This window comes from Neomonachus schauinslandi, chromosome 2, assembly GCF_002201575.2.
Source record: "Neomonachus schauinslandi chromosome 2, ASM220157v2, whole genome shotgun sequence".
In the NCBI taxonomy this organism is placed as follows: Eukaryota; Metazoa; Chordata; class Mammalia; order Carnivora; family Phocidae; genus Neomonachus; species Neomonachus schauinslandi.
In genome coordinates, this window is record NC_058404.1 from 119,629,761 (window position 1) to 119,642,671 (window position 12,911).

Consider the following 12,911-nt stretch of genomic DNA (forward strand, 5'->3'; position numbering starts at 1 on the left):
AGTTGCTCAAGGAGAGGCCCTGCAGCACTTTCAGGCTCTCTGTGGAACACTAATATTCATGTTCTCATTCCATCTCTACAAGACTCTATGAGGTACACACCATTCACATTTCTGCATCGTACACATTAGGGTCCAGAGGTTAGGAAGTGTTGGATAACCCAGTGAAAGCCTGGATCGGAGTTCATGCTGTAAATACTGTACCACATAATCCACACACCCAGTCATCTGTTGTCTCTCACTGAATCTCCAAAGGGCTGAAATCAAGCACTTGTTTCGAAGACTTACTAAAATTTCAGGGAGTATTACAACGAAAAAACACTTGAAGATGATCAAGAAATAGTAAAAGTTGGTTAATGCTGAAGTAAGTTCTACTCCATGGAAATATTAATAGAATCTTAAAACGTGTCATTTCTATTGCTAAGAGACAAATTTCTACTTAAAAATTATAATCATCATGGGAACAGCTTAGGAGCAAAGGCAGATGGTATTCACTTAAAGCATTCCTTTCTTTTGCTCTTAGGAAATCAGATCTTCCAGAATCATATAGAAGGACATCACAGACTTACTTTGACCTGAGGGTAGGACTTCTTGTTCTTTTCACTAGATGCACCGGGGAGTCCCCCATGGGATGGGCCTTCACATACATAACGGAAACGAAATCCTCTCTGCAAAGGTGAATACAGAGCCAACAAGTTTGAGAAACACTTGTTAAAAATTATAGGGGCAAAGTCATATACAAATGTTTAATTCTTGTGTGTATTAGGTGAGAGGAAAAACATACACTGTGAAAGAGGACTCTGCAAACGAGAACCACTTTTCCCATAATCTTATTATAAACATAGATGTTAATTGATACTTGCGTACTGAGCTGTGGCTTAAAAGCCAGGTCCCTAACCCTGCAGGACCTCTCCTGCTGTGCATATGCGGAGGCTGAGCCGCTGAAGATTTTAAGCCTTGGACTTGACATGCTGCAGCTTGTTTGAATCAGAGCTTCCTCATCTCAAATTGCTGCTGCCAAGCTCTGAACTTGGCCATATTACTGACTTACGCTTCTTTGACTCTTACTTAAAGGAATTCCCTTACCCACTCTGATTACAGTTGGTTCAGGAGGGGATATAGAAATGTCCTGTTAAATATATTGCATCCGTGTTGTAGAACACACTCCATGCAACAGTTCAGAAGATTTTGGATTTTATGATTACTGATATCATCAAGTTCAAGCTTGATATATTAACTGACCCGAATAATCCAAAACCAGATAATCCCTTTCAATATTATTAACCCAAGAATTCTACAGATATAGTACATCAGTGAAGAGACAGCTGGACACCTTCAACCATGTGAACTACTGTGGGCTGATAAACACTGAAGTTCCATGTTGTTGTTGTTGTTGTTTTTAATCTATAGAAATGAGAAGATTAGACAAGACCATCTGTAAGGTCTAATCCAGTTCTAGCATTTTATGATTTACAAAGCTAACAGTGATAATTGTACATATTTGTATACCAAGAATAAAGCAAGGACTATTATGAAAATGGATCTGATATTAAGGAAGTTTAATAATGAGGGAGCTTTCAATATTTTTCCTGAAAGACTCAACTTTATAAAGCTGTCAATCAATATGTGTTAGTATTACAGTTTAAGCTTAATTAGACAGTTTTTCTTTTTTTAAATCCTTTTCAAATATCTTAATATACTTTAAGAAACATCCTCACCTTTCATTTATTTTTACAGTGGGACTGATTTCATATAAACAGTGCTAGATCACTAGGCCATCAGGAGCTCCGCACACTCACGACTTGCTGGTAGGGGCTTTCTACCTTTCATACTCTTTTAACAATTGCAAAGCCTGGCAAATGCAAAGGCTTTAACAGCTTTGAGCTCATGGGCCAATGTAAAAATTCTTGCCCTCCTTAGATTGCACTACATTTCATTATGCTTCATAGGGTCTTGCAAAATAGTCTGAGTGGTCCAGGGGCCCTGAACTAATAATTTAAACCTCTGGTAAGCATCTGGAACTGTCCCTATATTTTCTGAGAACTTTCTGATTTCCAAAGAGGATCAGTCCTAAAGCATATTTCACAGGATGAGTAAGGCCTGAAGTAAATTCCCTAGTGTGGGAAAGTTCCTCAAGTCACACATGGATCTGGAGTGTATGATCAACTCAATAAACTGGGACTTAAAACAACTTCTGCATATGACTCCTCAGGAGATTTCAAACCTAATACCAGAGAAACCTTTTGAGGTGAGCTTAGGAGGAATTCCTCTGTTTTGCTTCTCACCAAATTCAAACCAAAAAATAAGTTACACGGTCAGCCCTATACCTTTTGTAGACAAAGGCTGTTGGCTTCTTTTTAATAATTAAATGAAATTTCTAAAAGCATGAAAAAGCAGCAGCATGCACGACATGAGCCTCCAGAATTGACTAACCATAAAGATATTTATTGACTGTTAATCTACTTAAATACAACCTCAGTTTTTAAAAAGCATTAGATAATTAGCACTGAATAATATGCGACAGAACTGGATATTCTAAAGATTAGTAGTCTTGGCTATGACTCATCTCTGTCAGAGCTGAGGAAAATTGTGGCAAAGAAAAAACATTTTTCTAACTTTTATTATAAAAACTTTAATAAAGTAATTCATTGTCTTTAATAACAAAATTCCTTTAGGCAGGTGGAAAAATATATACATGTATACTTCTGTATCTCATTGGGACTCGTGTCAAATAGAATATGAGTAAAGAGACACGTCTTAATAGCTTGCTAACAGTTTGAAAAATAATAGTATTCATGATTGCATAAGAGTATCTAAACTTCTGTGCAAAGGAATTTTTAGCCTGAGGATGGAAATTTATTACATTTTTTTTCAGGAAGATATAATGTCTTCACATGTATAGTCTAAATGTGTTTCTGATTCTAAATTTTTGAGATCAGAGGTTTGTCGATCCACAGACATTCATTTTAGTAACTCCATTTGCTTACGATGCGTCATCAACCTCAAAGGCAAGGGCTACATCCATCCGGCCAGAAAGTCTGACTTAAATACAATCTTTTTACTTTCACTGGGGTCAGACATCAAAATAACATCAGCTTGGTAAACAAACACATTGTTTTACTCAGGTGAGCTTTTAGACATCTACGCATAGTGAATTAAATTTTGAATTTTGGATCTACACAGCCCTTTAAGTAAATAACATGTGTCAATTTTTCCTTATAACTGTTGGACCCATAATAAAGAACTGCATTTAAAAATTCTTATTGTTTATGCTTATGAAAATAGATACTTGAAAAACACGCTTTGCCTGGTATGCAGAGACACAGATTTTAGTTTGATTTCTCACTTTCATGAGCTAGCAGATTTTGAAAGCTAGGAAGTTTTCCAGGAGGCCAGACCACTGCACAGACTTCCAAGGGGATAAACTTCCACTAGGAGGGTCTTTGAGAAAACTGGCTACCTCTTGTGAGAAGTCACTGCTAAAGAACTGGACATGGAGGTAAAGCAAAGGCAAGTCATGTTGGCAGCCCATGGAGTCGGTCTGCCACTGCAAACGACCAGAACAGTGTCCAAAGTCTCATGTGGCATTCCGTCTCCGCATCAGAAACTTTTATCTCAGTCCAGCTTTATAATGATAGTTAAGATAGTTCTATCCTTTAAATTCTAACTGAAATCTAAACACATGTCACAATTACAGTAACCACAATGGATGCTTTATTTAAGTTCTTGACCTAGTTAGCATTTGTTAGATGTTACACAATGCAGAAGTGTTACACTCACTCCGCAGAGCTACTAGACACATTAAGAAAGGTTTTGGGTATTAACTGCAAGACAGCAGGTATACGCATCTCCAGTCTCACACAAATGTGGTAAGCACATCCATTCAGAGATTTACTTGCTCTGCCCTCATTCTGTGGGGGACTTATACTAGTCTCCTAAAAATCCCCTCATAATTGAGCTCTCCCCAATACCCTCTAAGAAAAACATGAAGATTCTCTTTTCTCCTCTTTTATAGCAATGGTCCCATCCAATTTCCAATAAATATTTATCCACAGAGTCGGGGCATGGTGAGGAAGCCACTTCAATTCCCAAGCATCCCCGACAAAATCTAGTGGTTAAGAGGAAGAACCTGATAAAATAAAATGCTCCTCTCCTGTCTCCAAAGGGGTTGAGTCTCAGGCTAACACCCAGAGGGAGGAGGACTCAACTGTCCATTCTAATACATTACCTACACCTCACTGGTACTTGTAATACCTTAGGTCATGTGTCCTAAAGAAAAAACAGAAAGGGCTGGAGCTTCTAAAAGGAAGGAGGAAGGCTAAGAAATTACCGCCTGTGCAGGGACAGGGTTGATGGGTGTAAGTCAGTGTCTATGAACTGCATGTACGGCTGTTTCCTTACAAATGAAAATGAATGGAGACAACCTATGCCTTTTTTAGGAGTGGCTGCTAAGCGCAGAGATGGTGGAGATAGTGAGGTAGCAAGGATCTGTAATCATCTAGGTTTTACAGAACTACGACTGAGGCTCAGGACACTTGGAAGAATGACTAAGAGAAATGTAAAGTAGACAAATGATGTTGTCAAATAATTTGGTAGGCTGCTAAACTTCTAGATAAGCTACTTCCTTTGTAAAATTCACTTATTATTTTATTCAGTGCTTGAGATATGAATATGAGACTTATGGATCTCACATTTAAAGAGGAAGCCCCATCCCTTTAATCCTCTTACCTGTTTAGGTTGCTCTAATATTTGAAGGTATGGACCATCTGCTAAAAGTGAAAACAAACAGAAAGCAAAAGAAACTGTGAGGCTTCTCAAATTTGCTACAAAATATAAAGCAAGTAAAAAAAAAAAACCTGAAATTATGTTTTTAAATAGAGGTTTCAAATTCATTTGTTAGCTAAAATTCCATACTGATATAATTACCTTCCTCACTTGACTAGTAACTTTATTTTTAACAACAGTTTTATGCCTTTAGAGAACCATGATAAATAAACATATGTTGAATGGTGACAGCACATTGCACAATCCAAGAAAAGGTGTAATGTCCATCTGGCAAGGATGAAGATGTCAACAGACTTCAAAATCCTGACTACTAACAAAGCATTTTTAAAATGACACAAATACCAGTCAAAAGCAGCAACCATTTCCTGGGCACCATGACATTTCCTTTTGCCTTCACATCATTAGACACTGACTTCCATTCCTCAAAGAGAATGTGCTTAATGTGAAAGTAGAAGAGACTGAGCTTGCACCCACATGTGTGAAATACACAGATAGTGATCTCAGGCTACCTGCCTTTCCTGAACTAAGTGTTCGGTTCCTTTCCCTTATCTGAATCCCCAAGTACTGCCTTCATTCCCCAACTGGCTAGGTTGTTTTCCCTGCCCTCCCAAATTTCATTTGGTCTATCAGACCAAAAGTCTGGTGGACTTTTCCTGCTAATTCACAGCTTTTGATGTTTGTATACAATCTCTGAATACTGAATACTCTCATATCAACTCTTCTAAAACAGCACAGGCATTTTATAAAATCCTGAAAAAAATTTAATTGAAGATAGCTGCATTTCAATAAATTATGATAAAAACATAAAGAAGACTAGAAGCTTAATCCATACCCTGACCATACCTGACTTTGGAAAATTCAAAAGCAAATCAGAACCTCTGGTAGTATAAAATCAAATTGTTCAATATGAGAAAGTCCCTAAGCTCCCAGCTGGTTTTTATGTCAATAGTATAATAACCCTCAGCTCTGCAATAGAGGCATATGGTGTTTCTCACTCATTTGACTGCAAATTAAGATGTCTGATACTAACAAAATTCTAGGAGAATGTTTCTGTGTTCATTTCAGTCTTTCAGTCTCTTAACCAGAAGTTCATTCCTTTAGATAACAGAAGTTCATATTATTTTAGATAAATAAGTTTATGAAGAAGATTTAAACCTTCATGTTGAAATTAAAAAATAAACTATAACTTAAGAGAGAATTTATGTTTATCTTCTCAGTGTTACGATGAATCAGGATAAGGCTAGAGAACTGGAGGAAACAAAGGTATAATTATTTCCTGTTATTATGTAAGAAATTTATAAGGAAGTCAGTTGAAAAATGACTGAATTTGAAGCAAAACATACACAAGAAAGGAAAAATGGGTAGTGACTGGCCAATGCAGTATTAATTTAAGAAAATTAATCTTCTCTTGTCTGTATGAAATTTATCCTGGATACCTTAAAATACTTTTAGGAAAAAAATTGCAATTTAAAAATTCCAAAAAATGGCTAGAACTTAATTTTTGATAGGGAAATAAAACTGCTTAGAAATAGAAACATTTTCACACTACTAATACAGCTTGTGTGATAATGTAACAAATCTACTCATAAAAACATTCCCTCTTGAATGCTATATCAAGAAGAGAGGCCTCTAAAAAAGCAACCTTTGTATGTCATGGAAAATATAGAAGAGTTAGATCACGTTTACATTAAACTTCAAGTCTCTCACTTATTAACTCTTCTAAAAATACTTGAAGGTTTGCTATTATTTTTGCTGTATGGCTTAATTTCCTTTAAATATGTGAAATTCCAAGGTTTGGGAATTTTATTAGTGAAATGAGGCCATTTTTCTCTTTTAGGGAACACACTCAAAAGTTAAATCAACTAGAAAATTAGATTTGATATGCATGTAGTCATTTTAATGCCAATTTTATTTTGGCCACATTTCTATGCCACGAAGTAACATCCCACTATGTAGAGAAATTTAACTTACAGTATATATAACATTATAGACCTAAAAGTTGTACCATATCACATAGAGTTTTCAACAAGTAGTAGAACTAATAGTTTCAGATTTCAAGAAGATAAAACATCCATGAGAATTACAAGTTAATATTGGCTTACATAACCTCTCTACCCTTTAAAATGTGAATAAAACATTCATACATCTTGGATCATAAAAATTGGACTACGCCACTGCAGCAGAGAGGGAAAAACATAACAATAAAAATAATGAGGTAATAACTGGAAAATGAGATTTTGAAGTATAATTTTGAGAGTTTTTCTAATACTATGGCAAAATAATTTCTACAACATGAAGCTCTGACCACATAATATTTACTGAGATGTTTCTTTTGATAATCTTATTTCAACCTCCATAAACTTGATGAAATAAAAACATTAAGAAAGCATCTACTCAGGGTACTGCTTGGCACTTACAAGGCATTAAATGGAAATGTTTATGTTTTCTGAGGACAGAACCAAGTTCTTAGGCTTTCAATAAAGCACTGATACTAAGAAAGAACTTTGAACCCCAGAATAAAAAGTTCACAGGAAACACAGAAGCTACCAAGATCTTTACTTGTTCACAGGAAGCTGACCTACAGCTCAGATTGGACGGCACTTCACAAGACCTCACATACAGCAGCCTACAAAATGCGTTCTGTGGGGTAAAGAGAGAAAGGCCTCAGCCATACAACTTCTGCTAGGGAAGGTGAACATATAGCAGATTTATTTTTTCCCTCCCAAGAATTCCTAGATATACATAATAGCGATAAAAAAAACACAGAACATTTTGATCTAAAAAAAGAAAAGTGGGTACCAGAGTAACAATATTAATTATAAGCGAGAATGATACAAACTGGATGAAGTCTCCCAATGAGGACAAGCTAGTCCATGGTAAATAGAATAGCTGATGTCCACTTGGTGATTACAAAAGTCTCTGGGTTTTTTGTTTGTTTGTTTGTTTGTTTTTTAAGGATAATCTCTACACCCAACATGGGGCTCAAACTCACAACCCCGAGGTCAAGAGTCGCGTGCTCTACTAACTGAGCCAGACAGATCCCCCAAACACAAAACTCTCTGTTCTATATACAACTTCCACAATTTACTCATGCTGCCTCAGAGCATATGTTAAGTCCCACTAGTGGTATGACGAGCACATAAAAAGAGCCATCACACAAAGCTTACATACAAATCAATAAATAAAAAGAGACTACTCTCAAATAAATAAATAAAATCTTAAAAAAAAAAAAAGGGGGCGCCTGGGTGGCTCAGTTGGTTAAGCGACTGCCTTCGGCTCAGGTCATGATCCTGGAGTCCCGGAATCGAGACCCGCATCGGGCTCCCTGCTTGGCGGGGAGTCTGCCTCTCCCTCTGCCCTCTTCCCTCTCGTGCTCTCTGTCTCTCATTCTCTCTCAAATAAATAAATAAAATCTTAAAAAAAAAAAGAGACTAAATGAGCTGATTTTTTAAATCATCCATATGAGATTCAACAATTTGTCAATGGTAAGAATATGGTCATATTAGAAGGAAGGATGATTAACATAAGTTTTATCCAATTGGTCAGACTGTGAAGCCAAAAGCTTTTAAAAGATGATTTTTCTACTGAGATGATTTTTATGATTTTTGTAAACTTTTGTAAACTTTGTTTCCCCAGTGCCTGGCACACTGGATGGCACACAACAGATGCTCAAATAAATGTTTGGGAACAGACCTGAGAAGTGGAGAATACCTCACGTGCATCTGGGATAAAGGAAACAGAAGTCATAAGATTGGGTGAAAAGGAAAATGCTACCGGAAAAAAATTCCTTCCGAGCCATCCTCACAGATATCACTAACAATTAAGTCAGACAATGGGTAAGTGGGATGGAACACCACTTTTGTGCAAGTATAGTCTGTGCAAATATAGTTCCAACAAGTCTACTGAAAGTTGGTTTTTAAAACATGTATCACCATTTCCTTCCTAGGCATATTACTGACTTGCTACAAGAAGCTATTAGCGAATCTTGAATTTAAAAAAAAAACAAAAGCAAAATAAATGACAGGGTAACAGGGATGAGGAGTTTTCTTACCTGTAGGTAGTGGCATCTCTGGTTGAAATAACTCTGGGTTAAATATTGTATGAGTCAAAGGATCCAAATGAAACATCTGTAAAAAAGAAAATTTAAATAATTCAAACTTTACTTTTCCAACATTGTATTAAATATTTGAAGTTGAAACACCTAAAACAGGGCGCCTGGGTGGCTCAGTCGGTTGAGCGACTGCCTTCGGCTCAGGTCATGATCCTGGAGTCCCGGGATCGAGTCCCGCATCGGGCTCCCTGCTCGGTGGGGAGCCTGCTTCTCCCTCTGACCCTCCCCGCTCTCATGCTCTCTCTCTCTCTCTCATTCTCTCTCTCAAATAAATAAATAAATAAATAATCTTAAAAAAAAAAAAAAGAAACACCTAAAACAATTATTGGAACAAAAACCAAAGCACAAAGAAAAATCTGAAAATATTTCAAGTCAGGATTTTAAAAACATGTTCATGAAACCTAGCAAAATTCTCATGTGTACAGAACTTTACATGTTTGGGCCATGTTTATGTGACAAAGGGATTTGAGAAGAACGACCTAACTATAAAGTCCACAGAGGCCAGCACCTGATGTAGCTTGCTTATTAGTATATCTTTAGGGCCCAGTGTATATTTATCACAGAGTGGATACTTAATAATATTTTTTAATGAATGATTTAAAGCTGTACTCTCAAAAATATGAGCATAAGAATATAGTCCTAGAAATCCTAGAAATATCTCTCTGACGATGGTAAAGAAACTCCTACTCTAGCCATACAACTTCAAGACCTGTAAGAATTAGGCAATAGCCCCAGAGCAATTTACAGAAAAACTAAAAATGTAACTTACAGTCTAAGCAACAGATATAACTGAGCACAGAGCTCCCTCACTTTTTTTTTTTTTCACCTCTACTTACTTAGCACAATGCAAAATACCTGGAATTTAATGGGTGTGATAGGCTGGATAATGGTGCCCCCCCAAAAACAACTACAACCTAATCCCCAGAACCTGTGAATGCTATCTCACATAGCAAAAAGGAGTTTACAGGTGTTATTAAATTAAGAATACGGACACAGAAGGGTGCGTGGGTGGCTCAGTCTGTTGAGTGTCTGACTTCTGTTCAGGTCATGATCTTGGGGTCCTGGGACTGAGCCCTGCATCAGGCTCCCTACTCAGCGGGGAGTCTGCTTGTCCCTATCCCCCTGCCCCTCCCCCTGCTCATGCTCTCTCTCTCTCTCTCTCTCTCTCTCTCTCTCTCTCATATGGACATAGAGAGATAATCCTGAATTATTCAAATGGGCTCAGTAAGAGGGATGGAGGAGATCAAAGTGAATGGTAGGAGATATGACAATGGAAACAAAAAGCTGACGTGATGAAGGGGTCACAAGCCAAGGAATGCAGGCCACTTCTAGAAGCTCAAAGAAGCAAGGAAAAGAAATCCTTCAGAAGGAATTTAGCCCTGTGAACACCTGGATTTTAGACTTCTGACCTTCAGACTGTAAGAGAATAAATTTGTGTTGTTTTAAGTCACTAAATGTGTGGTAATTTGTTACAGTAGCAACAGAGAACTAACACAGTGGGCAAGCAATATGTGTTGATTGAATTATATATTCTATCTTGATAAGTTACTAATAAGTACTTACCCCAAGAGAAAATTTCCTTTCCATTTAGTTCATTCAGGACTTAAAATTTATATTTCTGAGCTTAGCATGTGTTTCAACCTAAACATTTGTGGACTGCACAAAAACCAACCATATTTCATTTTTTATGATATGCTAGTTAGTAAGCTGGTATTAAACAAAAAGAAAAAGCAGCATTACAATTTATTCCTTTAAAAAAAAAATCTTTATTTGAGAGTGAGCGAGTGAGACAGCGAGATAGAGAGAGAGCAAACGAGCAGGGGGAGGGGCAGAGGGAGAGGGAGAAGCAGATTCCTCGCTGAGCAGGGAGCCCGATGCGATGTGGAGCTCGATCCCAGGCCCCTGGGATCATGACCTGAGCTGAAGGCAGACACTTGAGCCGAAGGCAGATGCTTAACTAACAGCCACCCTGGCGCCCCTCCTTTTTTTTTCTTTTATTAGTATATTATTGGAGGTTCCTGGAACCTACGAGCCTAGTATGCCTAGTTAAATCAAGAGTAAGAAGCATAGTGTTTAAATAAAGAACATTTCTAATCCAGTTGTGAGGTATGCAAATTTTCAACTGAGGAACAGTAAATCTGCTCCACTTCAATGCTTAAGAGTAAAGTTCACGTATGCTATCCATTGTTTGCTGGAAAGGAAACATAGGAATCAAAAAACATGCTATTGTAAAAAATGGGCCCCCCCTTACAAAAGTATTTGCCGGTCTCAGAGAGGAGATGACCTAGCAAAAAAAATGTCTTCCCTATGGTCCTGCGGGTGGCTAAAATAACCGAGGGGAGGGCAGAGCGCTGGTCGTGGAAGCGATGCACACACTCCACTTCAGACAAGGAAGACAGAAGCCGCATTGTGCACTGCACCTTGCATTGTGTATCAGGTCACAGTTGGACAGCGAATTCTGGAATACGTTAAAACACTGGGGATATTTCACCGAGGACATGTACACTTCAGGAAATATATACCGTTAAGCTTGAGACAAGGGAAAAAAAAAAAAAAAACCTCCTACTTCAAGGACCTCTTGCCTCAAAAATGGAAATATCAGATTGTACCCCACCCCTGTTGCTGATGATCACAAAAGTGCCCACATAAGAAAAACTCTCGAAATGAATGTTTTCAGCAGGTTTTACTTTTGTGTGGCATTAAAGGACCATCTCCTGTTGATAAGATTTCCTGTGTATAGACAGGAAAGCATGGTCTAAAACCAAGCAGAACAACCCTAATGCTGGTTACAGTCTGCCTTCAAATGTTAGAGATAGCATATTAAAAATGAAAGGTAAAACACGGGTTTTGATAATATGAGTGGCCAAATATCTTTTCTGCTGTAATCAAAGAAAATGTTCCTAGATTGATCCTATATCACCATTTGTACAATAAAATTCAAAAGGAGCATCTTAATGTGAAAAGCAATGCATACTCATTCTTTCTAAATAAATCAGAACATTGTCAAGAGTAGTGAATGCTACACAAGTCTATTTTATTTGAAGAAGTGATACCAGATCCCTTCAAAAGTATTTCACTTTTGGTTTTATTTTCCTGTCTGCACGCGTAAATTTGGAAAATCCATTTTTTAGGTGGTTGCCGCTAAAGTTTTAATGTGAAATGATTATGAATCTTGGGCCAGGGTGTCCTGGTACCTAGTGTTCCCTCTCCTTATCTAGTCTAGCAAACTACATTTTCCAAATCACAGCTTACATAGACTTTCTCTGGAAAGCCGTTCATAACTCTGCTCTTCCTTCCAGGTAGTAGAGTGATCCCTTTTGACATTTCTAGCTCATTCTGTGCAAACTACAGCAGCATTTATCACTATATAGAAACTATGTTTCTGTCCCTATTAGAATGGCAGCTCTATCACTTTGTAGTCCTTCCTAGCCAATGTTCTGGTACATAGTAATGCCTCAATAAGTAGCTGATGAATGAATAAATCTCAGTATTTTAAATACTCCTTAAAAATCATTACGTTAAAAATTTAATATTGCTATTGTAATTACCCTAGGTTCATTTAATATAAATCTAATATAAAATACATAAAACACATATGTATGTATGCGCATGTATATATACATGCACACACAAAGGGAGGGAGGGAAAAGGCCTGAGGGAGAGAGAGAGGGAGGGATGGGGAGGAAGCAAAATATTAGTAATCAACAAAGATCTGTTGGACTATTCAATATTTCTATAGGCCTGAAATTTTTCAAAGTAAAAAACTGGGTGAAAAAAAAATTGGTATCCCTTCATAACCGAAAATAAAATTATAATGAACAGTTATATGTTCCCCAAACACATTCATTGCCCATTCAGTCTTTTCAACGCCCTTGTGAGTGTGGGGCTAGCATTCCTATTTTGCAAATCAGAAAAGTGGGATGGTGGGGGGCCAAGTGATTCCTCAAGTTTTAAGAGCTGATCAGAAGCAGCCAACACCTACAAAAATATATTTGAATTCTAAGGCCAGAGTTCTTTT

The 12,911-nt window shown here is 37.3% G+C and overlaps 1 protein-coding gene across 6 annotated transcripts in view; it reads right to left on the minus strand.

The window, feature by feature from the left end:
• The window catches only part of NFKB1 (nuclear factor kappa B subunit 1), a 114,256-nt gene that overhangs the window by 76,185 nt on the left and 25,160 nt on the right, over positions 1-12,911 (minus strand). For 4 of the 6 annotated variants that reach the window (XM_021680417.1, XM_021680420.2, XM_021680419.2 and 1 more), the window contains 3 exons: positions 8,834-8,909; positions 4,726-4,766; positions 567-665 (listed from right to left, as the gene is read on the minus strand). In XM_021680417.1, coding sequence (XP_021536092.1) covers positions 567-665; positions 4,726-4,766; positions 8,834-8,909 — 216 coding nt within the window. The remainder of the gene's footprint in view (positions 1-566; positions 666-4,725; positions 4,767-8,833; positions 8,910-12,911) is intronic. The other 2 variants (XM_021680418.1, XM_021680416.2) reach the window with 1 other exon arrangement.